Source organism: Pongo abelii, chromosome 1 (assembly GCF_028885655.2).
Source record: "Pongo abelii isolate AG06213 chromosome 1, NHGRI_mPonAbe1-v2.0_pri, whole genome shotgun sequence".
Taxonomy (NCBI): domain Eukaryota; kingdom Metazoa; phylum Chordata; class Mammalia; order Primates; family Hominidae; genus Pongo; species Pongo abelii.
The window spans coordinates 209,556,031-209,581,530 of record NC_071985.2 but is presented as its reverse complement, the minus strand read 5'-3'; the positions used below and the strand labels follow the sequence as shown (position 1 = coordinate 209,581,530).

At 45.5% G+C, this 25,500-nt stretch overlaps 1 protein-coding gene across 1 annotated transcript; it reads right to left on the bottom strand.

The window, feature by feature from the left end:
• Nucleotides 1-5,246: 5,246 nt before the first annotated feature.
• Nucleotides 5,247-9,530, bottom strand: LOC100454751 (large ribosomal subunit protein eL36-like). The gene is made up of 4 exons (XM_054549505.1): nucleotides 9,448-9,530; nucleotides 9,185-9,288; nucleotides 5,644-5,918; nucleotides 5,247-5,342 (listed from the first exon to the last, which is right to left on the bottom strand). Exons 1-4 carry the CDS (start codon nucleotides 9,528-9,530, stop codon nucleotides 5,247-5,249), a joined length of 558 nt encoding a protein of 185 aa, XP_054405480.1.
• Nucleotides 9,531-25,500: the final 15,970 nt, after the last annotated feature.

The window sequence follows — 25,500 nt, the reverse complement described above, 5'->3', positions numbered from 1 at the left end:
TAGTGAAACCTCATCTCTACAAAAAATTTAAATTAGTTGGGCATGGTGGCACATGCCCGTAGTCCCATGTACTTGGGGGGCTGAGGCGGGAAGATCACTTGAGCCTGGGTGGTTGAGGCTGCAGTAAGCCATGGATCATACCACTGCACTCCAGCCTGGGCGACAGAGTAAGACTGTGTCCAAAAAAAAAAAAGGAAAATAAAAAGTAAAACCTTAACTATTTACAAAATTGAAGAGCATAATCAGGGCTGTTATATATGGATATTCAGGTTGTACACTGCCCAACACAGGAATGTAGTTTACATAGACTATAATATGAATGGTGCTCTCTGGATTTGTTCAGTGCACAACTCTAACAGTCATACATGGTAGCTTCCAAGATAATAAATAGTAGCCTCCAAGATAATAGATAGTAATGGTCTTCAATGAATAATTGGACGTCTCGTAACAAGGAAAGCAGAAAGCAATCAAAGATGTTTTTGGATTTCATGATTGGAAGGGTCCTTGGAGATGATCTAGTTCAACCCCCTCATATTTCAGATAAGAAAACTAAGATCAGGGGAGGGAAAAGTACAAGGTTCATCCAGGGCAGAACTGGGACAAGAACTATGTCTCTAGGGTCTTTGCTAATTGCCCTTTGTGTTTATGTGCAATTTCATTGTTGGTAGAAATTAGCATTCCAAATCACATCTTAAAACCCCTGTAGAGAAGGAAGACTTGCAATGGCTTTGCATCTTCTAGCCTTTGTTGGGAACAAACCCAGGATGGCTAAGCAGGAATGTGTTGAGTTCTGGGTCTTAGCTCTTCAGTGTCCTGCACGTTTCCTTAGGGTGAACAATTCCTGTTGAGCAATGCACCTTTGAAAGCATTTTGTTTACCTCTGTCTTTGACTTGATGTTAGCTGGCAAGCGGTGTGGTTTGCTAATGACCTCAACCAGGTGGCTAGCTTGGTAGTAATCTGAGAACAGTGTCTCTGGAGACCAGCTGAACTCCTTTGAGATTTGTTGTGGTGAATTGATGTACTGCTTCAGATTTTAATTCAGAATCAAACAGAGCCTGAGTAGGGACGATGGGAGGCTACAGGAAGCTGATGTTGGGCATTAAGTGCCTTGGGCTTTGAATTAATAGCTAGCTATGCGTTGCCTTTTCCCTATCCTCCACAGCCAGGTATTTGTCAGTAAATGGATATGTGGGAGGCATAGTGCCACTAGGTGCTGTGGGGAAGCCAGGAAGAATCAAACCCAAGGGGGTTAGTTTGTCCCAGAGGGCTGGTGCCTTTGGGAGAGAGCTGTGTGCAGACATTGAACCTGAGCCATACCTTGAAAAATTGGTAGGTTTGGAGCAGAGGAGATAGAAAAGAAAAAGAGAATGGGGAAAGCATTTTGGGTGGGAGTAATGACAAGCTGAAAAGCTTAGAGGGAGAAATATACAAGGTGTGTTTGGGAAATGAGATACAGATCAATCTAATCAGTAGTGAGAAGTTAAGAAAGGAAGATCGAGCTTTGTGCAGTGGCAATATCATAGCCAATGAGGTGCGATTGTTGCTAATTGGGGGAAAAAAAAGGAGGACTTTGGTCTAGCTTGATAGGTCCTTAAACCCCAAATGTGGGAGACTTTATTTATTTATTTAAGATGGGATCTAACTGTCGCTGAGACTGGAGTGCAGTGGTGCAATCATAGCTCACTGTAGCCTTGAAACTCTGGGTTCAAGTCATCCTTCTGCTTCAGCCTCCTGAGTAGCTGGAACTACATGTGTGCGCCACTATGTCCAGCTAATTTAAAAAGAATTTTTGGCAGAGATGGGGTTTCACTTTGTTGCCCAGGCTGGTCTTGAATTCCTGGGCTCAAGCGACCCTTTCACCTTGGCCTGCCAAAATGCTGGGATTACAGGCATAAGCCACTGCGCACCCAGCTGGATTTTGACTGTATATAATCTGAAGATAAATAGGGAGCCCCAAAAGGTTTATGGACAACAACATTATAAGATGAGGCAGTGTTGGTAACTAACTTCGACTTAGTCTTTGAGTTATTGAATATCCAGATGGGATTGTGATTGGGCTAAAAGATGATTTAGCATCACCCAGAGATAAATTCAGAGGTGGATTAAATTAAATTAAATTTATTTATTTATTTATTTTGAGATGGAGTCTCACTCTGTCACCCAGGCTGGAGTGCAGTGGCACTATCTCAGCTCACTGCAACCTCTGCCTGCCAGATTCAAGCGATTCCCCTGCTTCAGCCTCCCGAGTAGCTAGGATTACAGGTGCCCTCCACCACACTTGGCTAATTATTTTATTTTATTTTTATTTTTAATAGAGACAGGGTTTCACCATGTTGGCCAGGATGGTCTTGAACTCCTGACCTCAGGTGATTCACCCTCCTTAGCCTCCCAAAGTGTTGAGATTACAGGCATGAGCCACTGCACCCGACCAGAGGTGGATTTTATATCTCACATTTTTGAGGAAGAAGATGGGTCTTTGTGGGAGAGATTATTTGCATACTCAAGGAGAAGAGCATGAAGTAGTTTTAATTGTTGTATGAAAGTTAAATATAGGCTGGGAGCGGTGGCTCATGCCTGTAATCCTGGCACTTTAGGAGGCTGAGGCAGGCAGAGCCCTTGAGCTCGGAAGTTCAAGACCAGCCTGGGCAACATAGTGAGTGATCTGTAGTCTCAGCTACTCAGGAGGCTGAGGTAGGAGGATCACCTGAGCCCGAGAAGGCAAGCCTTCAGTGGGCCGTGATTGCGCCACTGCCATGCACTCTAGCCTGGGCAACAGAGTGAGACTCTATCTGAAAAAATAAAGAAAAAGAAAAAGTTAAATGTAGGTAGAGTGACAAAACATGCTGGGTAACCAATAACTTGTGCTGTTGCTCTCACCTGCCCTTCTGCACTCTGGTAGACATTTCAGAGAGTGACAAACTGTATTTTCTAGGCTTCCTTGCTAGCTGGCTTCTGTTTATGTTCTGATGATGAAAGGCATTGGTGTGATACTGGAGGATGGAAGGAGGCATTGACTCTCTTCCTGCTTTTGGATTTTGGTGGCATCTTTGGCCCGCAGAGGTAATTGATGGTGATGGCACTGGCTCCAGTGAAAATGGTAGCAATGCAGTGGCTCACGCCTGTAATCCCAGCACTTTGGAAGGCTGAGGCGAGTGGATCACCTGAGGTCAGGAGTTTGAGACCAGCCTGGCCAACATGGCAAAACCCCACCTCTATTAAAAATACAAAAATTTGCCAGGCATGGTGGCGCATGCCTGTAATCTCAGCTACTAGGGGGGCTGAGGCAGGAGGATTGCTTGAACCTGGGAGGCGGAGGTTGCAGTGAGCCGAGATCGTGCCACTGCACTCCAGCCTGGGCAACAGAGCGAGACTCTGTCTCAAAAAAAAAAAAAAAAAAAAAAGAAAATGGTTGTAATGGATCTGAGAGGTGGCTGCAGGGACAGGAGCAATGACTTGGAAGTACAGACTCTTGGGTTCCTGTTTAAACAACTGGGATCCCACAGCCAACAGGATCCTTAGAGACAGAATCCTCAGAGATCCTGTCTCTGAGTTTTGGGTAAGGTTTTTGTTCCTCTGTCCCAAGGTGGTAATGGTTTCCTGAAGTTACTGATCTTTGAGCAATCTCATCTCCCCTCTTTTGATACTCCTTCCCTTTTAATACTCTTGTAGCTAGTTTCATTATTAATTTATTCTATTTGAAATACCTAGACTGATTTTCTTGATTAGATCCTGATTGATACAGTACCTAGTCATCTTTTTTTCTTCCTTCTTCTTTTTTTTTTTGAGACGGAGTTTTGCTCTTGTTGCCCAGGCTGGAGTGTAGTGGCACGATCTCGGCTCACTGTAACCTCCGCCTCCCGAGTTCAAGCGATTCTCCTGCCTCAGCCTCCTGAGTAGCTGGGATTACAGGCATGTGCCACCGTGCCCAGCTAATTTTGTATTTTTAGTACAAAATTAGGGGTTTCTCCATGTTGGTCAGGCTGGTCTCGAATTTCTGACCTCAGGTGATCTGCCCTCCTCAGCCTTCCAAAGTTCTGGGATTACAGGTGTGAGCCACCACGCCTGGCTGTCTTTCTTCACTTGGCTTCTAGGATGCCACACGGGTTTTTCTCCCATTCTACCAGACATTCCTTTTCAGTCTCCCTTGCTGATTCTTCCTCTTAAACCTGACTCTTAACATTGGGAATGATTTTCACATAAAAATTACTAATGGTGACTTTCTTTCCAGTATCCTGAAGATCCAAATTTATCTGTAATATAGCCCTATCACTCAACATAGGAATTCATCTCATTTTACATGTGAGAAAATGAAGATTTCTTGCCCTAGGGACTATTTCAGGAATATCATCTTGAGAAATTAGTTCACATATTGCTTCTACCTGTGAAGCTGAGGCTTACTCTCAGACTGTTAAAGCTAAAAAGAGCCAAAGAGATTTGCTCACTGGTAGGATATTCCTTCAGTAAAAAATCTACAGTCTAAGCTCTGGTCATCTTTGCAGGTTTAGAAACTACTTTTCTGTTGCGCTTACCCAGAAACACACCAAATTTAATACAAATGCTTATACTTTTCAGATGTTAATAATATAAAATGTAAGCAACCATTTTGAACAATGAATTGTTGATGATGGGCATTTGTGGTTTTACAGTAACTAAAGCATTCTAACAGTATTGAGTGTTCTAATCCATGAATATGGTATATCTCTCCATTTATTTAGATCTTCTTTAATTTCTCTTAGTGATATTCTGCCAGAGTGGTCAGGATTGAAGTTTTGCACATGTTTTGTCAAATTTAAGAATGTACTTTTTGGGGGCCGGGTGTGTTCGCTTATGCCTGTAAACCCAGCACTTTGGAGACTAAGATGGGAGGATCACTTGAGACCTGGAGTTTGAGAGCAGCCTGGGCATCAAAGTGAGACCCATCTCCACAAAAAAAAAAAAAAAAAAAAAAAAAAAAAATTGCTGGTTTGGTGGCATGCGCCTATAGTCCCAGCTACTTTGGAGTCTGAAGCAGGAGAATTGCTTGAGCTCAGGCATTCAAGGCTGCAGTGGGCTATAATGGCACCATTGCATGCCAGCTTGGGTGACAGAGCCAGACCCTATCTCAAAAAAATAGAAAATAAATTAATAAAAATAAAAAGTAAAAAAGAATATACTTTTTATACAATTTTGTATTCAACTTTTTTTTTTCTTTTTCTTTTTTCTGTCAAGCTGTTCTTTATTTCAGGAAGAGGGCAGGGCAAGGGGCTCAGTCTTTCTTGGCAGTGGCTTTCTTCATGGCAGCCAGGACATTGCTCAGCTCCTCCCACTTCCTCTTGGCATGGATATGCATCCCCACCCTTTTCTTTTTTTTTTTTTGGAGATAGAGTCTTGTTCAGTTGCCCAGGTTGGAGTGCAGTGGTGCATTCTCGGCTCACTGCAACCTCTGCCTCCTGGGTTCAAGCAATTCTCCTGCCTCAGCCTCCTGAGTAGCTGGGATTACAGGCATGCGCCACCACACTCGGCTAATTTTTGTATTTTTAGTAGAGACAGGGTTTTGCCATGTTGGCCAGGCTGGTCTCGAACTCCTAACCTCAGGTGATCCAACTGCCTCAGCCTCCCAAAGTGCTGGGATTACAGGCTGAGCCACTGTGCCTGACCCCCACCCTTTTCTTGATAAACTTGGAGGTCTTCAGTAACTCCACGGCCTTGGAGACTTTCTGTAATTCCATGGCGCAACACTCGTAAGGGGCAAAGCCACACACCTCTCGGATCATGTCCCGCACAAACTTGGTGTGTTTGGTCAGGCGCCCGCGGCAGCAGCTGTGCCTGGGATTGCTCACGTTCTTGGTCACCTTGTGGCCCTTGTTGAGGCCCATGGCCATAGGGTAGCGCAGAGCCACGGCTGCTGCTCTCCAAAGGCAGCCGTGGCAGAAGGCAGCTTTTTTTAAATAGTATTATTTCCAAAGCATTTTACCATGTCTTTAAAGGGGTTTATTAACATTGGTAATGGCTGCATTAATTCAGGTGGCAACTTTTAAACCACTGGTATTACTGGTTTTACTTAATACTTTTACTTAATGGTGATGGCTGCGCTTTGTTTTATAGCATCAGCTTTGCTGTGTTAAACAGAAGGTCTAGTGTTGCACTGAGTCCCTTGGGGAAAGTAGACTAGAGAAATCGCAGGCTCGGTTCCAAAACCAACATTCCAAATAAAGAGGGTTTTCAGTGAAAATGTCAGTTTACCTTGAATATTTTTCCAGTCATGTAAATAATCTTCATTTTCTTCCTTACATTAAATGTATTCATTTGTGATCTCTGAGCTACTTTCATTATAATACAAATTTGCTATATTTCAGGGATTTTCTTGTGGGGAGAGGGGACTATTTTTTTTTTTTTTTTCGAGACGGAGTCTCATTCTGTCACCCAGGCTGGAGTGCAGTTGCGCCATCTTGGTTCATTGCAACCTCCGCCTCCTGGGTTCAAGCAATTCTCCTGCCTCAGCCTCCTGAGTAATTGGGATTACAGGTGCATGCCACCACACCAGGCTAGTTTTTTGTATTTTAGTAGAGACGGGGTTTCACTGGGTTGCCCAGGCTGGTCTCAAACTCCTGAGCTCAGGCAATCCACCCAAAGTGCTGGGATTACAGGCGTGAGCCAGCACACCCGGCGAGAGGGGACTGTTGATCTAATCTTGAAATCTGAATGCTCTATAGTACTCTATATTGCTATATGGCTGTGCTAAGTGCCATCACAAATAGAATAAACAGTATATATAATTTGTTCATCTATTTCTTCAATAAGCATTTAGTGAGCCACCTTCTAGTATATGCAGTGGGAATCTGTTATATTCTGAAGTTTCAGAGCTGAATAAACATAGTATCTCTTGTCCAGGAACTTCCAGGCTTACCCCTGTTATGCTATATGATCACATTAGAAATAAATCAATGCAGGCCATTGCTGACACATTCCTGGAGGCCTGACTCATGCCCACTCACTCTTCTACCCTCCCTCTGCTTTGTTCAACTGTTGATAGAGTCCTGGGGACTCAATAGAACTATCACTGGCCAGTTTACCTGGATGAGAGTGTCTTCAAAAGCCTTACCAACTTAGGACAAGACCGATTTCTTCCAGAATGCCCTAAATTCCCCCCTGCCCATTAACAGACTGCCAGGACAGATTCCTTGCAAACATTGTGGCCAGTTGGGCCTGCCCTCCCTCACAATCCTCTAATCTTTGATTTAATGTTCAAAATATTAACATCCCCGTAATCTATAATACCCTCTATTACCCTATGACCTGTTCTTTTATAGCCTCCTCTCCATTCTATTCTGTGTTGCCTCTTCCCGCTGCTTTGCTCCTCCAAAGATTCCCCCTGCACCTGCTGAAGGCTCATCCCATGCTAAGCAAATCCTTCTAGAATGTAAGCTCTTTATGGAAACTCTGTCTCTACCTCTACCTCTGTGCCTGATGGAAACCCAGACATCGTCTGAGATTTCCTCTGTAGCTCTCTCAAAAGGATGCCACTCCTTGTCTACTTCTCAAATACCTGGGATCAGGAAGTGGGTAAGGATTCCTTTTTGCTTTTCAGGGCTACTTCTGAACCATTTCTAGTATAAAGCCCCTTGGTCTTTCAACTCTGCTATGACCCAGATATAATCCTGTCTGTTCTTCCCTCTCCCCAATTCCTGGCTATTCCTCTCATTTGTTGAAGGTTTTCAGAAGTGGTATTATTAAGAACATGGGCTTCAGAGTCAGGTATGTCTGGGTTCCAGTGTCAGGTGTGCCACTTACTAGCTGTGCAATCTTCAGCAAATTATAGTATTTAATCTCTGAGCTAATTATAGTACTTAATCTCTGAACTTAAATTTTCTTAGATGTAAAATAAGATAATGGCAATCACCTTGGAGAGTGGTTACTGGCATTCAACATTCATTCAACTAAAAGTAAGTGGAATAAAATAATTATACATTGATATATGTTCTGTGAAGGGTTTAGGATAGAGAATAAAGGGGGCACTCCACTATGGAGGAGGTTCAAAGGGGAGGTGCCATTTGAGCTGAGACCTGAAGGAAGAGAGCGAGGGTTAAATGAAATAAAGCACATGGAACCACTTGGCACAGCACGGGCCCATAGTGAACTCAGTGTTAGTGGAAATCATTTTCCTGGTAAGGGTGGTGGCAGAGTGAATGGCTTTCAAAGCTGCAGTAATTGCAAGCTGAGTTGATCCTGGTCCAAGTGAAATAGTGGCATTAGTGCTTGGTGGTGGTAGCGGCAGCAGAAGCAGTAGTTTTTCTATCAGATCAGTTTTTCTCCTCCGCTCTCCTCTCCTCTCCTCTCCTCTCCTCTCCTCTCCTCTCCTCTCCTCTCCTCTCCTCTCCTCTCCTCTCTTCCCCTCCCCTCCCCTCCCCTCCCCTCCCCTCCCCTCCCCTCCCCTCTCCCCTCCCCTCTCCCCTCCCCTCCCCTTCCCCTTCCCCATTCCTTTCCTTTCCTTTCCGAGACAGACTCTTGCTCTGTTGCTTGGGTTGGAGTGCAGTGGTGCGATCTTGGCTCACTGCAACCTCTGCCTACTGGGTTGAAGTGATTCTTGTGTTGCAGCCTCCTGAGTAGTTGGGACTACAGGCGTGTGCCACCATGCCCAGCTAATTCTTTTGTATTTTTAGTAGAGACAACTGTTTTCCATGTTGCCCATGCTGGTCTCAAGCTCTTTTTTTTTTTTGAGATGGAGTCTCACTCTGTTGCCCAGGCTAGAGGGCAGTGGCATGATCTCGGCTCACTGCAACCTCTGCCTCCCGGGTTCAAGCAATTCTCCTGCCTCAGCCTCCCAAGTAGCTGGGATTACGGGCACACACCACCATGCCCGGCTAATTTTTTGCATTTTCAGTAGACACGGGGTTTCACCATGTTGGCCAGGCTGGTCTCAAACCCCTGATCTCAAGTGATCTGCCTGCCTTAGCCTCCCAAAGTGCTGGGATTGCAAGCATGAGCCATTGCGCCCAGCCTATAATAATTACATTTCAAAGGGTGGCAGCCTTAAACCCATCTATCATCTTGAATTGGCTCAAGACAAAGACTTTTAAATTATGTGAGAAGAGGACTGGTAGAATACAGAGGTAAAAGTAAGGTCTTCAGACTTAAAAGCTCTGTCTAAATAAAATCTTTTGATGTGGGTCATTCATGAAACTAAAGCAAACAGATGAAGCCTACTAAGATCTTGAAGGTTTGGATTGTCAAAGAGCCTGCCCCATTCAGCCGTGTCATTCAGCACAGCCCGTGACTGTTCGGCCCCAAGGCAGTTGATGGGGCCTGATCTACATGGGCAGGAGAGGTCTGCTAAAGCTCTTCAGCCTCTAGGAATGGCCTTCCCCACAGTGCCCTCCCCAGATGCAGCCATGGGGAATAGCAAGCAAGGAGAATCCTTCCAGAGAACAAAACTAAGGGCTGTAGATTGACCAGCCAAGAAACTCTACTGCAGGGATAGCGAGTCCCCACTACTCCTGCCCTGCAGGACTGTACAAGTGCGATGGACCAGAGACAGCTGAGTGTTTGCCATGTTCTTTTTTTCCCAAAGGGAGTTTTTATTGCACTTATCCTGTTAGGGAGAGATAAATTGTTTTTAAGCTTACAGATCTCTAGTCATGAGAAGCCACATCCTGACCCTAATCCTCTAGAGATCCTGGACTTTGAGCTGGATTTAGTAACTGGATGTAACTTTATTGCTCTATGCCTTGGGGAGGGCCAAATGTGTTTCCTTTTTCTTTCTTTTTTTTTTTTTGGAGACGGAGTCTTGCTCTGTCTCCCAGGCTGGAGTGCAGTGGTGTGATCTCAGCTCACTACAACCTCCACCTCCCGGTTCAAGTGATTCTCCTGCCTCAGCCTCCTGAGTAGCTGGGATTACAGGCATGTGCCACCATGCCCGGCTAATTTTTGTATTTTTAGTAGAAACGGGGTTTCACCATGTTGGCCAGGTTGGTCTCGAGCTCCTGACCTCCAGTGATCCACCTGCCTCGGACTTCCAAAGTGCTGGGATTACAGGTGTGAGCCACTGTGCCTGGCCTCCAAATGCATTTTCTTCATGGGAAGACGATGTGTTTGAATGTTGCTAGCCAAAAGGAGGACCGTGGCAGCAACTGCTTATTTCCTATCTCAAATCTACTCTCTCTCTATTTCTTTTTGTTTTTGTTTTTTTTTCTGAGACGGAGTCATGCTGTGTTGCCCAGGTTGGAGTGCAATGGCATGATCTTGGCTGCCTGCAACCTCTGCCTTTATTTCTTCTTAATAGAGAGCCCTGGAGGCCGGGCGCGGTGGCTCACGCCTCCCCGAGTAGCTGGGACTACAGGTGTCCGCCACCATGCCTCGTTAATTTTTGTATTTTTAGTAGAGATGGGGTTTTGCCATGTTGGCTAGGCTGGTCTTGAACTTCTGACCTCAGGTGATCCGCCCACCTCAGCCTCCCAAAGTACTGGGATTACAGGTGTGAGCCACTGCGCCTGGCCCTAAAAAGTTATGTTTGCGTCCTAACCCCCAGTATCACACAATGTGATTGTATTTGGAAATAGGATTGTTGCAGACATAATTAGTTAAGATGAAGTCATTGCTGTAGTCTGAATAGTCACCCTCTCACCATGCATATGTTGAGAGCCTGATGGCCAAGGTGATGGTATTAGGAGGTGGGGGGCCTTTGGGAGGTGATTGGATCATGAGGGCATGAGGGTGGAGCCCTCAAGAATGGGATTAGTGTCCTCATAAAATAGACCCTTTCCAACATGTGAGGACACAGTGAGAAAGCTCTATGAGAAATTAGACTTTCACCAGACACTAAATCTGCTGGCAGCTTGATTTTTTTTTTTTTTTTTTTCTTTTGAGACAGAGTTTTGTTCTGTTGCCTAGGCTGGGGTGCAATGGCACAATCTTGGCTCATTGCCACCTCTGCCTCCCGGGTTCAAGTGAATCTGCTGCCTCATCCACCTGAGTAGCTGGGACTATAGGTGTGCACCACCACACCCGGCTAATTTTTGTATTTTTAGTACAGACAGTCTCACCATGCTGGCCAGGCTGGTCTCAAACTCCTGACCTCAAGTGATCTGCCCACCTTGGCCTCCCAAAGTACTGGGATTACAAGTGTGAGCCACCATGCCCAGCCCTGCCAGCTTGACCTTGAACTTCTCAGACTCCAGAACTGTGAGAAAAAATTTCTGTTGTTTATAAGCCACCCAGTCTGTGGCATTTTGTTATGGTAACCCCAATAATCTAAGACAGTAATAATGGAGTAGGGTGGGTCATTAATCCAATATGATTGGTGTCCTTATCAAAAGACAACATGAAGACACAGATGAAGAATGCCCCATACGATGGCCCAGGCAGAAAGTGGCATGAGATGGCTACGAAGAGGTGAGGAAGGATTCCACCCAGAGTCTCGAGGGGGCGGAGGCCCTCTGACACTTTGATTTTGGCTGTCTAGCCTCTAGAACTGTGAGAGAATACATTACTGTTGTTTTCAGCCCCCTAGTGTGTGGTACTTTGTTCCTGAAGCCCTAGTGCCCCCTCTCATCCATCCATTCTCCACCCTAGGTCACCAGGCTCTCATTTTGCCACAAGAGCCTCTAAACTGGTCTCTAAGCTTCCGGTGGAGTTTCCTTTCCATTCATGCTCCATACAACAGCCTGAATGAGTTTTCTAAAGCTCAAATTACTCACCTGTTCACATGCCTTTCAGTGGCTTCCCAGGATGCTGAAGATAAATTCTGAATTCCCTCACCTGATACAAAAGGCCCTATGTGCCTTCCCAGCATCAATTTGTACCAGACTTTTTCTGTTGCTCTCAATGACTGCAACTCCCCCAGTGCTCCTACTGTCTGACCTCCGGGCTTTTATTTTTTTTCAAATGAAATGGAGCCTGACTCTGTTGCCTAGGCTGGAGTGCAGTGGCGTGATCTCGGCTCACTGCAAACTCTGACTCCAGGGTTCAAGAGATTCTTCTGCCTCAGCTTCCCGAGTAGCTGAGACCACAGATGCCCGCCACCACACTCAGCTAATTTTTGTATTTTTAGTAGAGATGGGGTTTCACCATGTTGGCCAGGCTGGTCTCGAACTTCTGGGCTCAAGTGATCTGCCCGCCTCAGCCTCCCAAAGTGCCGGGATTGCAGGCATGAGCCATCACGCCTGGCTGGACCTCTGGGCTTTAATTCCCATTTGACGTCCCTTCTCCCAAGAAGCCTCCTCCTAACAGTTAGTGCCCGTGTTATATGCTCTCTTCAAGCCCAATTCTTACCCCATCAGAACACAGATTCCATTTATTATGATGCACACTTGCCTGTCTATTTGCCTCCCGAATCTGTAAATTCCTCAAGGGCAGGGCAGTGTTTTCTTCAGCACTGAAACATCAGTGACCAACAGTGACTGTCCCATTTCAGGTGGTCAATTCATTGGATTTAGGGGAACAGATGGCTAACTCCTCTTACTATCTTTTTCTCCATGAGTTTCATATTTTGAAAGATTTTAGGCATTAAACACAGTTTATTAATTAAGTTAACCTTTGTGGACTTACGAGAGGATTAATGCATGGTTTTCTTTTTTTCTTTTTAAAATATCGAAAACAGCTTGAAGAATCTCCAACCTGTTTTCTTTTTTGGGAAATAACTTATCATCTGGTGATCCTGGGTTTTGAATGTAGCCAATTCCCCTAGGTAAAGAAACTGAGGCTGAGAGAGGTGAAATGACTTGTCTAAGGTTTACAGTGAGTTAATAATGACACCAGGCTAAAACTCAAGTTTCCTGACTTCAAATCCAGGATTCTTTCTGCTGTTTTATAATAGACAGGGCTTCAGGAGACCTGTTATAGCCAGTTATGTGCTGGTAAATGTTTAACAACTGGCTCCATAGGAGGGAAAAAAAAAAGATCTTGATTTATAGCATTTGTCGATTTCTGTGGTGTAAATAACTCTACCTTGTCTAATTTCAAGCTACCTGAAGTAACTCAACATAACAGTTGATTCAGGCAGACTCCAGCACACTGCTAGATATAGCCCCTGATTTTAGACTTTGCAGGTTTCTGTTCTGGAGAAACTTCCACACTCTCTTTCTTTTTTTTTTAACTTTTAAAATTAATTTTTATTTATATTAATTTTATTTTTATTAAATGAAATTTATATTTTATTATATATAATTTATATACTATTTTATTTATATTAAATTTATAAGGCATTATTCCTTAATCTTTTTATATGTTCTAGAAGAGTTTAAGCTACCTTAAATTCATATACCCTCTTTCTTAAAAATTTGTAGTGCTTGGAGACTCCCATCCCCCAGACACTGGCTGTTGCCAGAACATGCGAAACTCTTACAGTCAGATGATGCAGAAGGCTATAAATAAAAATAAAGGATCTCAAAGGAATGACCTGCTGAAAATATGACAAGATGGAAAACTCATATAAGTAGAGAGTGATGTTCATGGTTATGTGTTAGAACCAAAAGCCAGCGATGAACTCTGGAAAGATGAGTTAATGGAATACGAGTCCCTAAAGCATTTAGGCTGCGAGGAAGTGCCACGTCCTCTCCGTAGCTTTTCTGATTTATCTCGGGCAGAAATAATTCCTCCTTCCTTAGTAGATCCCAAATACTTACACTCAGTTGCTTTTTTTATTTTTAGAATTGCATTGCATCTAGAATGTATTTTACAGAATACATTCAAACTCCTTAGTTTGGCAGAGAGGCCTTTTATTAAATGAATTTTCAAAGAGGTGGGTGGGACAACAGGAAGAGCTTCGGAGCTTGATTGATTCTGAGTTCAACTCCTGCTGCACCGCTTACCGCTGTGAGACTTCAGGCCAGTTTCCTAACCTAGGCCTCAGTTTCTTCATTCTTTTTTTCTTTTTTTTTTTGAGACAGAGTCTTGCTCTGTCGCCCAGGCTGGAGTGCAGTGGCACAATCTCGGCTTACTGCAACCTCTGTCTCCCAGGTTCAAGCAATTCTCCTGCCTCAGCCTCCCAAGTAACTGGGATTACAGGTGCCTGCCACCACGCCTGGCTAATTTTTTTGTATTTTTGGTAGAGATGGGGTTTCACCATGTTGGCCGGGCTGGTTTTGAACTCCTGACCTCAAGTGATCCACCTGCTTCGGCCTCCCAAAGTGCTAGGATTACAGGTGTGAGCCACTGCATCCATCCAGTTTCTTCATTCTTAAATACCTTCCTTATAAGGTTGACACAGACGGAAATGACAGAAGACATGTGAGGTACTTAATACACCACCTGTTATGTGTTAAGGATGCAAGAAATGATCTGTTCTCTCCTTTTACAGGTGAAACATTTCCTGCTTGTTCAAATCTTCTTTATATTTTTGGAGATGTGCTTTACTATTAATGAGTTAGTTTATTTACACAGACTCCTAACAAATAATTAGAGCAAAATTCTCTGTGGACTGAATCTCTGATTCTACTGTCTTTAATGTCTAGTGGTTTTATTTGTTTGTTTTTTTGAGACAGGGTCTTGCTCTGTCACCCAGGCTGGAGTGCAATGGTGCCGTCGTTGCTCACTGCAACCTCTGCCTCCTGGGTTCAAGTGATTCTCCTGCCTCAGCCTTCTGAGGAGCTGGGATTTCAGGTGCCCACCACCATGCCTGGCTAATTTTTGTATTTTTAGTAGAGATGGGGTTTCATCACGTTGGGCAGGCTGGTCTCGAACTCCTGACCTCAAGTGATCTGCCTGCCTCAGCCTCCCAAAGTGCTGGGATTACAGGCGTGAGCCACCGCACCCAGCTTAATGTCTAGTGGTTTTGCAGGACTAGGACACAGATAAATTCTTGGGCTCAGGGGTCAGGTATACCCCTTCCCAGGCAGAAAGTAAGATACCATGAAAGTTATTCTTAAATGTGATCTAAGTACTACAGGAAGGTGATGAGGGGGCCTCACCAAATGGAGGATGTAACCAGAAGTGACACCAGTACCCCTGCTAAGGACTGGGCACTTATGCCATAGCATCTCCTTCAACCCTCACATTAACCCTATGGTGGTAGAATGACTCTTATTTTGCTAATGACAAAACTAATGTTCACAGAAGTCCATGCATTTACTCAACAATCTTCCTTGTGCACCTACTACATGCCAGGTATTTTCTAGGTGCTGGAGATAGAGCATGGGCAAAATGGACAAAAATCCCTGTCCCTGTGGAAGTGACATTAACAAGGCAATAAATAAGTTAAGGAAGTAAAATATAGAGCATGTCAGGTGGTGCTAAGAGCATGGAGAAAAATAAAGAAGAGTAGGAGTGTCGGGGATGGGTGAGGCTGCAATTTGATTTTTTTCTTTTCTTTTTTTTTTTTTTTTTTTTTTTTGAGACAGAGTCTTGCTCTGTCACCCGGGCTGGAGTGCAGTGGCACGATCTCGGCTCACTGCAACCTTGGCCTCCCAGGTTCAAGCAATTCTCCTGCTCAGCTTCCCAAGTAGCTAGGATTACAGGCATGCGCCACCATGCTCGGCTAACTTTTGTACTTTTAGTAGAGACAGGGTTTCACCATGTTGGTCAGGCTGGTCTTGAATTCCTGACCTCAAGCAATCCACCCGCCTTGGCCTCCCAAAGTGCTGGGATAACAGGCGTGAGCCACTGTGCCCAGCCTGCAATTTGATTTAAAGTGACTAGGGCGGCTGGGCAAGGTGGCTCATGCCTGTAATCTCAGCACTTTGGGAGGCCAAGGCGGGTGGATCACCTGAGGTCAGGAGTTCAAAATCAGCCTGGCCAACATGGTGAAACTCCACCTCTACTAAAAATACAAAATTAGCTGGGCGTGGTGGCACATGCCTGTAATCCCAGCTACTTGGGAGGCTGAGGCAGGAGAATCACTTGAACCTTGGAGGTGGAGGTTGCAGTGAGCCGAGATCATGCCACTGCACTCCAGCCTGGGTGACAGAGCGAGACTCCATCTCAAGAAAAATAAGTAAATAAATAAATAAAATACATAAATAAATAAAGTAACCAGGAAACGTCTCATGGAGATGACCTTGGAGCAAAGACATGGAGAAGGCAAGGGAGGTGGCCATGAGGATGACTTGTTCAGAAACTGACCTGGGGTTCCCAGGAATTGACAGGGCGGGTACTGGAATCTCTGTCTGGCTCTAAGGCCAGTGCTCTCCTTTCAACAAGCCTCTTTTTCAAGAAGTAGTGTCGCTGTCCTCCAAGCAGGCTGTGTGCGTGTGATCCTGTGTGTGCCCACATATGTGCTATTTAGGAAAGTGTTATATTTCTATGGGTAGACCCTGTGGGGACCCAAGCTTCCCTACTGACATCTTCCAGAGGCTGAGGCCTCACATTGCTGGTTTTCATGGAAACTTGGCAACTTTCTAGTTATCCCGCCCTGAGCCCTGCACCACATTCCAATGGCTTTATTTGTGTGCCTTGGAGCTCTGCCAGGGCTGGGCCCGGGACAGGTTGCCATGGCGACCTCCCCACTCTTTCCAGATAAGAATTTCTCAAGGATGTTGACGTTGGGCCTGAAATAGTTCTAGCCTGCTCTCAGCCCGTAGGAGGATGAACTTTGGCATGGAGAACTGAGTTAGGAAACCTACTCATTCCCTCAGTCTTTCAATTTGTGTATACTGAATCCTGGGTAAGAAAGACTTCTGGGGAGGGTACTCCAGGGCCCCCCAGCTTTGAGATTGAGGATGGCTTTGCTTAGGTACTAGGAGAGCTTCTTTCAGTTTTTCCATTCCAGTTGTTATATTCAGAGCTTGCCTTTGAGAGCCCTGCTAACAAGATATTTTTCTTTTTTTCTTTTTTTTTTTTTGAGATAGAGTCTCGCTCTTGTCATCCAGGCTGGAGTTCAGTGGTGCGATCTCAGCTCACTGCAACCTCTGCCTCCGAGGTTCAGGTGATTCTCCTTCCTCAGCCTCCCAAGCAGTTGGGATTACAGGTGCCCACCACTATGCCCAGCTCATTTTTGTATTTTTTTTAGTAGAGATGGGGTTTCACCATGATGGCCAGGCTGGTCTCGAACTCCTGACCTCAAGTGATCTGCCCGCCTCAGCACCCCAAAGTGCTGGGATTATAGGTGTGAGCCACTGCTTCCAGCTTTTTTTTTTTTTGAGATGAAGTCTTGTTGTGCAGCCCAGGCTGGAGTGCAGTGGTATGATCTTGGCTCGCTGCAACCTCTGCCTCCTGGGTTCAAGCAATTCTTGTGTCTCAGCCTCCCTTGTGGTTGGGATGATAGGCATGTGCCACCACGCCTGGCTAATTTTTGTATTTTTAATAGAGATGGGGTTTCACCATGTTGCCAAGGCTGGTCTTGAACTCCTGGACTCAAACAATCCTCCTGCCTTGGCCTCCCAAAGTGTTGGGATTACAGATGTGAGCCACTGCACCTGGCCTGAAAGAACAACTGTCACTGGGAATTTGCTTTCAGAAAGAAAAAATGTCAGTGTTCATGCCTTTAACTCAAAATAATTCTTAAGCCAAAATAGCATATTTTGGGGTGGCGTATTCTGCCGCCCTTCACTTCTTTTTCCCAGTAAATATTATTTTGAGTGAATAAAGTGACTCATTCAAAAATTATTATTTTTTTGATGACTTGTCCAAATTCACTGCATCAGTTATCTATTTCTGTATAACAAAACACTCTTGGATTTAGTGGCTTATGACAACACTGTCTTATTTGTTTATGATTCTGTGGGTCAGCTATTTGAGGTGGGATGGATGGTTTTTCTCCTGGTCTTGTCCGAGACCACTTGCAACTGCAGTCAGCTGGGGGTTTGGCTGAGAGCTGGTTGATCTGGGGCCTCAGCCAGGGTATGTTTTTGCTCTTTGTGGTCTTACGTCCAACAGGCTAGTGTCCTGGGCTTCTTTCTGAGAAAGCGAGGCTCAGGGCCTCTTCAGGGGCAGATCCTGAAGCAGTTCTAGGGGTCTTCTCTAAAGAAAATAAAAATCATTAATATGAAATTAGGTCCAGGGCCTTGGAAGAGGCCGGTGCAAGTAAAGGGCCCAAAGCTTGAGCTGCAGGAGCCTCCCAGAACATCCGCCTTTGGTCTTCTCTGCTCTTGGATCCTCAGTGAGACTTGATGGGGTCTGACATCATTCTTACCCTTGAGAACGGGCCAGGGAACTAGCATGACATGGAACAGGGCCTCTTCTCAGTGACACACCTAAGTGCCCTCTCCCTCCTCCCCAACTTGCCCCTCTCCTCTCAATCTTGAAGCTGCTATTGCTGTACTTCATCACGCTGAATTTATTGAGACATAACTTTTATCAGGCTTTAGATTTTATTTTGTTTTATTTTTTGTTGAGATGGATCCTCACTCTGTCACCCAGGCTGGAGTCCAGTGGCACCATCTCGGCTTACTGCAACCTCCACCTCCCAGGTTCAAGCAATTCTCCCACCTCAGCCTCCCGAGTAGCTGGAATTTCAGGCGAGCGACACCACGTCTGGCTAATTTTTGCATTTTTAGTAGAGATGGGGTTTCACCATGTTGGCCAGGCTGGTCTGGAATTCCTGACCTCAGGTGATCCGCCCGCCTTGGCCTCCCAAAGTGCTGGGATTACAGGCATGAGCCACTGGACCCTGCCAGATTTTATTTTATTTTGAGTCAGGATCTCACTGTGTCGCCCAGGTTGGAGTGCAGTGGCGTGATCACGGCTCATGCAGCCTCAAACTCTCCATCTCAAGTGATCCTCCAGCTTCAGCCTCCTAAATAGCTAGGACCGTAGGTACTCCACAATGCCTGGTGAATTTTTGTTTATTTTTTGTAGAAACAGAGTCTCGCTATATTGCCCAGGCTGGTCTCAAAACTCCTGGATTTAAGTGATCCTCTCCTTGGCTTCCCAAAGCTCTGGGATTACAGGTGTGAGCCACTGCGCCCGGCCCAGGTTTTAGATTTAAAAATTCAACTCCTGTCCCTATTTCCCCCCACAAATATGCTCTCTGGCATAAATTTCAAAGGTCTATTTGAAACTCAAAAGCTAAGGATAGACTCTTTGTTCTGCTATATCCCCCATCACTTCCTGAGGGAATGAGTTTCAAATGTCCTACCTGCTTCCCAAATGGGCAGAAAGATTCAGGAACAAAACCCACATTAGATAACAGTATAAAATAGCTTCCGGCTGCATGGTTAGAACTGTTTATTTACACAGGTCTAGGAGCATCACGTGAAAAATGTGAGCTTTGCCCTCACTTGGGCCTCAAATTTACCTGGGCATGTTTGGTGGGGGATGGAACCACACTGTAGGTACAATTGTGTTCCAGAGAGAGAGGTGACAATGGAGAATAAGGAATACACCATGCTAGGCTCAGACGTGGGGCCTTGGGTGGGATGTAGGCAGTGGCTCTTTGCATGGGGTGTGGCTATAACCGGGACCTCCGGGTGGTGGCTCATGGTTGCACTGGGGAAGGAAACTAATCTGTGTATAAAAGTTGATGAAGCTGTAGCACCAGGAGTCCAAGCTGTGAAGGAAGTTGAGTCCTTCCTCCGCCAGCAGCAGACTGAGCTGCAGAGTCAAATATGTAAGTAGCAATTATTGGTGAGGCTGTTGGCAGCTCATGGGCAAGAACAGAGGTTGTTGGCAGGCAGGCAAATAGCAAGGGCAAGGTCAGTGGCCCTGGTTGGGGTCTGGGTCTGGTGTGATGGTAGTGAGAACTGCAAGAACTCTTTTCACCTAATGACTCCAAACTCCTGTACTAAGAGATTTAACCAGCCCTAGCATGGCTTCTAGAAGCCTAAGGTGGCATCTCTGGGACCATCCAGCCCCCTTTTAAGTTCCTGTCTGTAAAATCTCTGGGCTGTCAAAAGAATTAACTGTTCGTTGCAGCCAGCACCTAACATAGACCCCTGACCTCCCTTTTGCAAAGCATTCATGAAAAAGGCTTCCTATTGAGACTCCTTCCTCTGCCCCTTTGAGATGTGTGTGTATCTCCTACAACTTACCTTTCTCAAAGACCTGAAAGCCATTCCTTTGAAATGTGATTATCAGGAGGGCCTCTGTCTCCCAGTCTCTGTGGGAGGACAGAATCCCAACCTTGTTGATCACCAGCTAGCAGACACAGCTGGCCGACTGCATTTTCACTTGATCATTTTTCCCTTTATTCCCTGCTTGCCTCCACCCACTCCCACTCCCATTCTCCCTTTAAAATGCTGTCACCTCTGGGTAAACCAGAAAAGAGCTCAGCTGTTTGCCCTACTGCCCCTCATTACTGCATATAACCTGTTTTCACTGCTTTAACTAGTGTCTGGCTTGTTTTTCTTTGACAGTTGCTCAGGGATTAGCAATGGCCCTCCTGGGCAACTCAAAGCTGTGGCCTGCATGAGGGGTGAATCAGAGGAGAACTGGTATCCAATCAGGTGATGGTGACAGGGTGTAACTGTGACCTATGAACAGGAGTGGTCTGGCCAGCACTGAGGATATATTAGGGACCACAACTGGGGCACATGGTGGTTTTTGTCCAAGTGAGACAGCCAAGTGTACAGCCTGAAGCAAACTGATGTGGGCAGAAAGCATGGGAGTCACCTCCCCCAGTAGTCCTGCAGACATACAAGGGGGGCAGGAGACCCAGAAAGGAGGCATCCTGCTCATTTGGCATCCTGCTCTTTTTTTTTTTCTTTTTTTGAGATGGAGTTTCACCTCGTAGCCCAGGCTGGTGTGCAATGGCGTGATCTCAGCTCACTGCAACCTCAGCCTCCTGGGTTCAAGTGATTCTCCTGCCTCAGCCTCCCAAGTAGCTGGGATTATAGACATGCGCGACCACACCTGGCTAATTTTGTATTTTTAGTAGTGATGGGGTTTCACCATGTTGGTCAGGCTGGTCTTGAATTCCTGACCTCAGGTGATCTGCCCACCTCGGCCTACCAAAGTGCTGGGATTACAGGCATGAGCCACCACGCCTGGCCTCATCCTGCCCTTTTACATGTCAACTGTTGAGTCCACAGTCTTTCTGTCAATCAGAACTTATTTGTGTACATAAACCACAGATACAACTCTCTGTGTACTATCGTGGCAATGCTTGGAGATCCCTGTTCACCCAAGAATCTCTTTATTGGGCCATTTATCACAGTCATTATCATTGACCTCTTGAATGAGATAATTATTTTGTCTTCTTCCTGCAGGATGGAAAGCTTCCTTTTGAGAGGAGAAAAAAATGGTGAAAAGAAAATTCTAGCAAATAAAAAATGATTTGCAAGGCTTCTCCTGTACTTGCTAAGTAAGTAAGGGGGCTCTCTGGATGACCTCAGACTTTTGGGAAATTGAGAAAGCATATTCCACAGCAGCAGTCCCATCCGGGGGTAGGAGTTGGGTGGCAGAGGGGCAGGGAAGAGAGCTAGAAATGGGGCACGAGGCTGAGGACCCAGGACAGAAAAACTCTGCACCTGCCCCTTTAGTGACCAAGAGTGAATTTCAAACCTAGATTTTGAGTGACAGTAGATTTATATAAATATTTTGAGGCTGGGCGCGGAGGCTCATGCCTGTAATCCCAGCACTTTGGGAGGCTGAGGCAGGTGGATCATGAGGTCAGGAGATGGAGACTGTCCTGGCTAACATGGTGAAACCCCGTCTCTACTAAAAAATAGAAAAAATTAGCTGGGTGTGTTGGTGGGCACCTGTAATCCCAGCTACTCGGGAGGCTGAGGCAGGAGAATGGTGTGAACCTGGGAGGCGGAGCTTGCAGTGAGCCAAGATTGTGCCTCTGCACTCTAGCCTGGGCGACAGAGCGAGACTCCGTCTCAAAAAAAAAAAAAAACTTGAAACAAGGTCTTTGCTTTGTTGCCCAGGCTGAAGTGCAGTGGCATGATCACGACTCACTGTAGCTTTGACCTCCTGGGCTCATGCAATACACCTACTTCAGCCTCCCGATAGCTGGGACTGCAGGCTCCCACCACCGTACTTACTTAATTAAAAAAATTTTTTTGTTGAGATAGGGTCTTGCTATGTTGCCCAGGCTGGTCTGAAACTTCTAGACTCAAGTGACCCTCCCACCTTGGCCTCCCAAAGTGCTGAGATTATAGGTGTGAGCCACTGTGTCTGGACAACAGTCAATTTTTATATGTGGACTTAAAGTTTGCTATATTATTTGAAGTCAATTATGTTTCCTTCTATAACTTTGGGTTGAGGTCAAGCATTGTTGCTCCAGATTTTTTTCCAGATAAGTGGAGTGGGGTACATGCTAAAAGAATTGGGGTTCCGCAGAAGCAAATGATACTTACCTGACACAAGGGCTTCAGCTAGATCTGTTTAGCCACCTCCAACATTTCTTTGAAAGTAAACTTTTTTATTTTTAGATTTCTTCTTTTTACAGACACCAGTGTTACTTGCCATTTTTTAAAAAGTTAAAATTTTTTTTTTTTTTTTTTAGCACAGATGAGGTCTTACTACGTTGCCCAGGTTAGTCTTGAACTAATGGGCTCAAGTGATCCACCTGCCTTGGCCTCCCATATTTTTAATTTTAAAATACTTTTAGGATTTAGGCTGGGCGTGGTGGCTCACACCTATAATCCCAGCACTTTGGGAGGCCGAGGAGGGCAGATCACCTGATGTCAGGAGTTCAAGACCAGCCTGGCCAACATGGTGAAACCCCGTCTCTACTAAAAATATAAAAATTAGCTAGGCATGGTGGTGGGCACCTGTAATCCCAGCTACTCGGGAGGCTGAGGCAGGAGAATTGCTTGAACCCAGGAGGCGGAGGTTGCAGTGAGCCAAGATCGCGCCTCTGTACTCCAGCCTGGGCACTAGAGCGAGACCCTGTGTAAAAAAAAAAAAAAAAAAGATTGAGTGAAAGAAGCAAGATACAAGAGAGCAATACTGAGTGATTCCTTTCATGTGAAGTGCGAGCACAGGTAGAAACTAATTTGTGGTTGTGAAAATTAGAACAATGGTTGCCTCTGAAGGGGATTGACTAGTGTGTGGCATGGAGGAAACGTTTGGGTTGATTAAAATGGCCTAAATCTTGTTGGGGGTATTGGTTTCACTGTTGCATATGTTTGTCAAAACTCGTCAAACTGTACACTCAAGACCTGTGCATTTTTCTGTATGTAAATTATACTTCAACCTTAATTTTAAAAGAAGCAGTGAGCCCCCAAATTTTAGATGATGAACTGGTTTGGATTGCTACCTCCTTTCCTTAAAGTCAACCGGGGAGAAACTGTGGAAGCCAGAGGGAAGCATTCCACAACCAACAGAAAATAAAAATGAGGCCATCCTTCTTCTCTTTGCCTCTACTTCCTCCCTGATTGAAGCTGTCTTTTCTTTCTTTCTTTTTCTTTCTAGAGACAGTGTCTTACTCTGTTGCCCAGGCTACAGTGCAGCGGCAGAGACACGGTTCATGGCAGCCTCAACCTCCTGGGCTTAAGCAATCCTTTTTGCCTCAACCTTCTGAGTAGCTGGGATTATAGGTGTGCACCACCATGCCTGGCTATTTTTTTTTTTTTGGAGACAGGGTCTCGCTGTCACCCAGGCTGGAGTGAAGTGGCACGATCTAGGCTCACTTCCATCTCCTGGGTTCAAGCGATTCTTACACCTCAGCCTCCTGAGTAGCTGGGACTACAGGCTTGTGCCACCATGTCTGGCTACATTTTTGTATTTTTAGTAGAGACAGGGTTTCACCATATTGTCCAGGCTGGTCTTGAACTCCTGAGCTCTGGCAATCTGCCCACCTCGGCCTCCTAAAGTGCTGGGATTACAGGCATGAGCCACCGCGCTATTAAAAAAAACCATTTAAAAAAAATTTTTTTTATTTGTAAAGACAAGGTCTCTCTATGTTGCCCAGGCTAGTCTCGAACTCCTGGGCTCAAGTGATCCTCCTGCCTTGACCTCCCAAAGTGCTAGGACTATATAGGTGTGAGTCAATTCATTCAGCCATATTGAGGCTGTCTTAAACCTGTGTCTGGGAGGTAGGTAGTTGTGCCTGGGGTAGAGGGCTGTGGTGGGGATGGTGGACAGTCTGGAAGAAAGTGTTTTTGTTTTTTTGTTTTTGTTTTTGTTTTTTTTTGAGACGGAGTCTCGTTCTGTTGCCCAGGCTGGAGTGCAGTGGAGTGATTTCGGCTCATTGCAACCTCCGCATCCCAGGTTCAAGCTATTCTCTTGCCTCAGCCTGCTGAGTAGCTGAGATTACAGGCACCCGCCACTACGCCTGGCTAATTTTTTTCTGTTTTTAGTAGAGATGGGGTTTCACCATGTTGGCCAGGCTGGTCTTGAACACCTGACCTTGTGATTCACCTGCCTCAGCCTCCCAAAGTGCTGGGATTACAGGCGTGAGCCACCGCACCCAGCTAGTTTTTAAAAATGTATTGACATATTTAGATTTTTTGGATATATTTGGATAACTGCCTGTTTGACCAGGACCTGTTTGGTTTGGTTTGGTTCTGCCTTGCCTTTTACTGGAGTCCTTTTAGGACAAACCTTCACTTTCTTCAGGATCAAGTATTTGTGGGGTGACTGACATTGGCAATACAAAAGCTCTGCAAGGGTGAAGCAAGCAGGAACATCTGTCACTCTTCCTTCTTCTCCAACCCCCAGGCTGTGGGATCAATGTAGCAAGACTGCCTGATCTCAGGGTCTCTTCTTTCTAAGAGGTTGAGGTGGAACCTTAGGCAGTGGAGGTGCTCGGAGGAGTGGCAAGCAAAGGGAAGCAGCCACAGTTCCTGGGGTGACCTGGGGTGAAGGGGGGCTTTTGGTCCTGGGGCTCATCTCCCTCTGTCTCCTTGAATTCATGAGGGCTGATCTAAATTCAGGCCTAAACTTTGACTCTTCCTCACTGCTTACTTCCAGACAAATAAGCTGATAGAGGTCCAATTTGTCTGATTATTTAGCCATAAACTGATTTTTTTTTCCATTTTATCATTCTGTTTTCTTTCTTCTTTTCCTGTGCTACATGCTTTATCTTTCTGTCCATTTATTTATTTATTTATTTATTTATTTATTTATTTGTTTATTTATTTGAGACGGAGTCTTGCTCTGTCACCCAGGCTGGACGGCAGTGGTGCTATCTTGGTTCACTGCAACCTCTGCCTCCCTGGTTCAAGCAATTTCCCTGCCTCAGCCTCTCGAGTAGCTGGGATTACAGTCGCATGCCAACAGGTCCGGCTAATTTTTTTGCATTTTTAGTGGAGATGGGGTTTCACCATGTTGGCCAGACTGGTCTCAAACGCTTGACTTCAGGCAGTCCCCCTGCCTCAGCCTCCCAAAGTGCTGGGATTACAGGCATGAGTTACTGTGCCCGGCTTTTTTTGTCCTTTAAAAGTGCTCCTGGCCGGGCACAGTAGCTCATGCTTATAATCCCAGTGCTTTGGGAAGCTGAAACCAGAGGATCATTTGAGGCCAGGAGTTCAAGACCAGCTTGGGCAACACAGTGAGACTCTGTCTCTACAAAATTAATAATAAAATTAGCCAGATGTGATGGTACCCGCTTATAGCTTCTTCAGGAGGCTGAGGTGGGAGGATTGCTTGAGCCTAGGAGTTCAAGGGTGCAGTGAGCCATGATTGTGCCACTGCACTCCAGGCTGGGTGACAGAGTGAGATCCCCATCTCTAAAAGAAACAAAATCTGTTCCCACTGTGGCA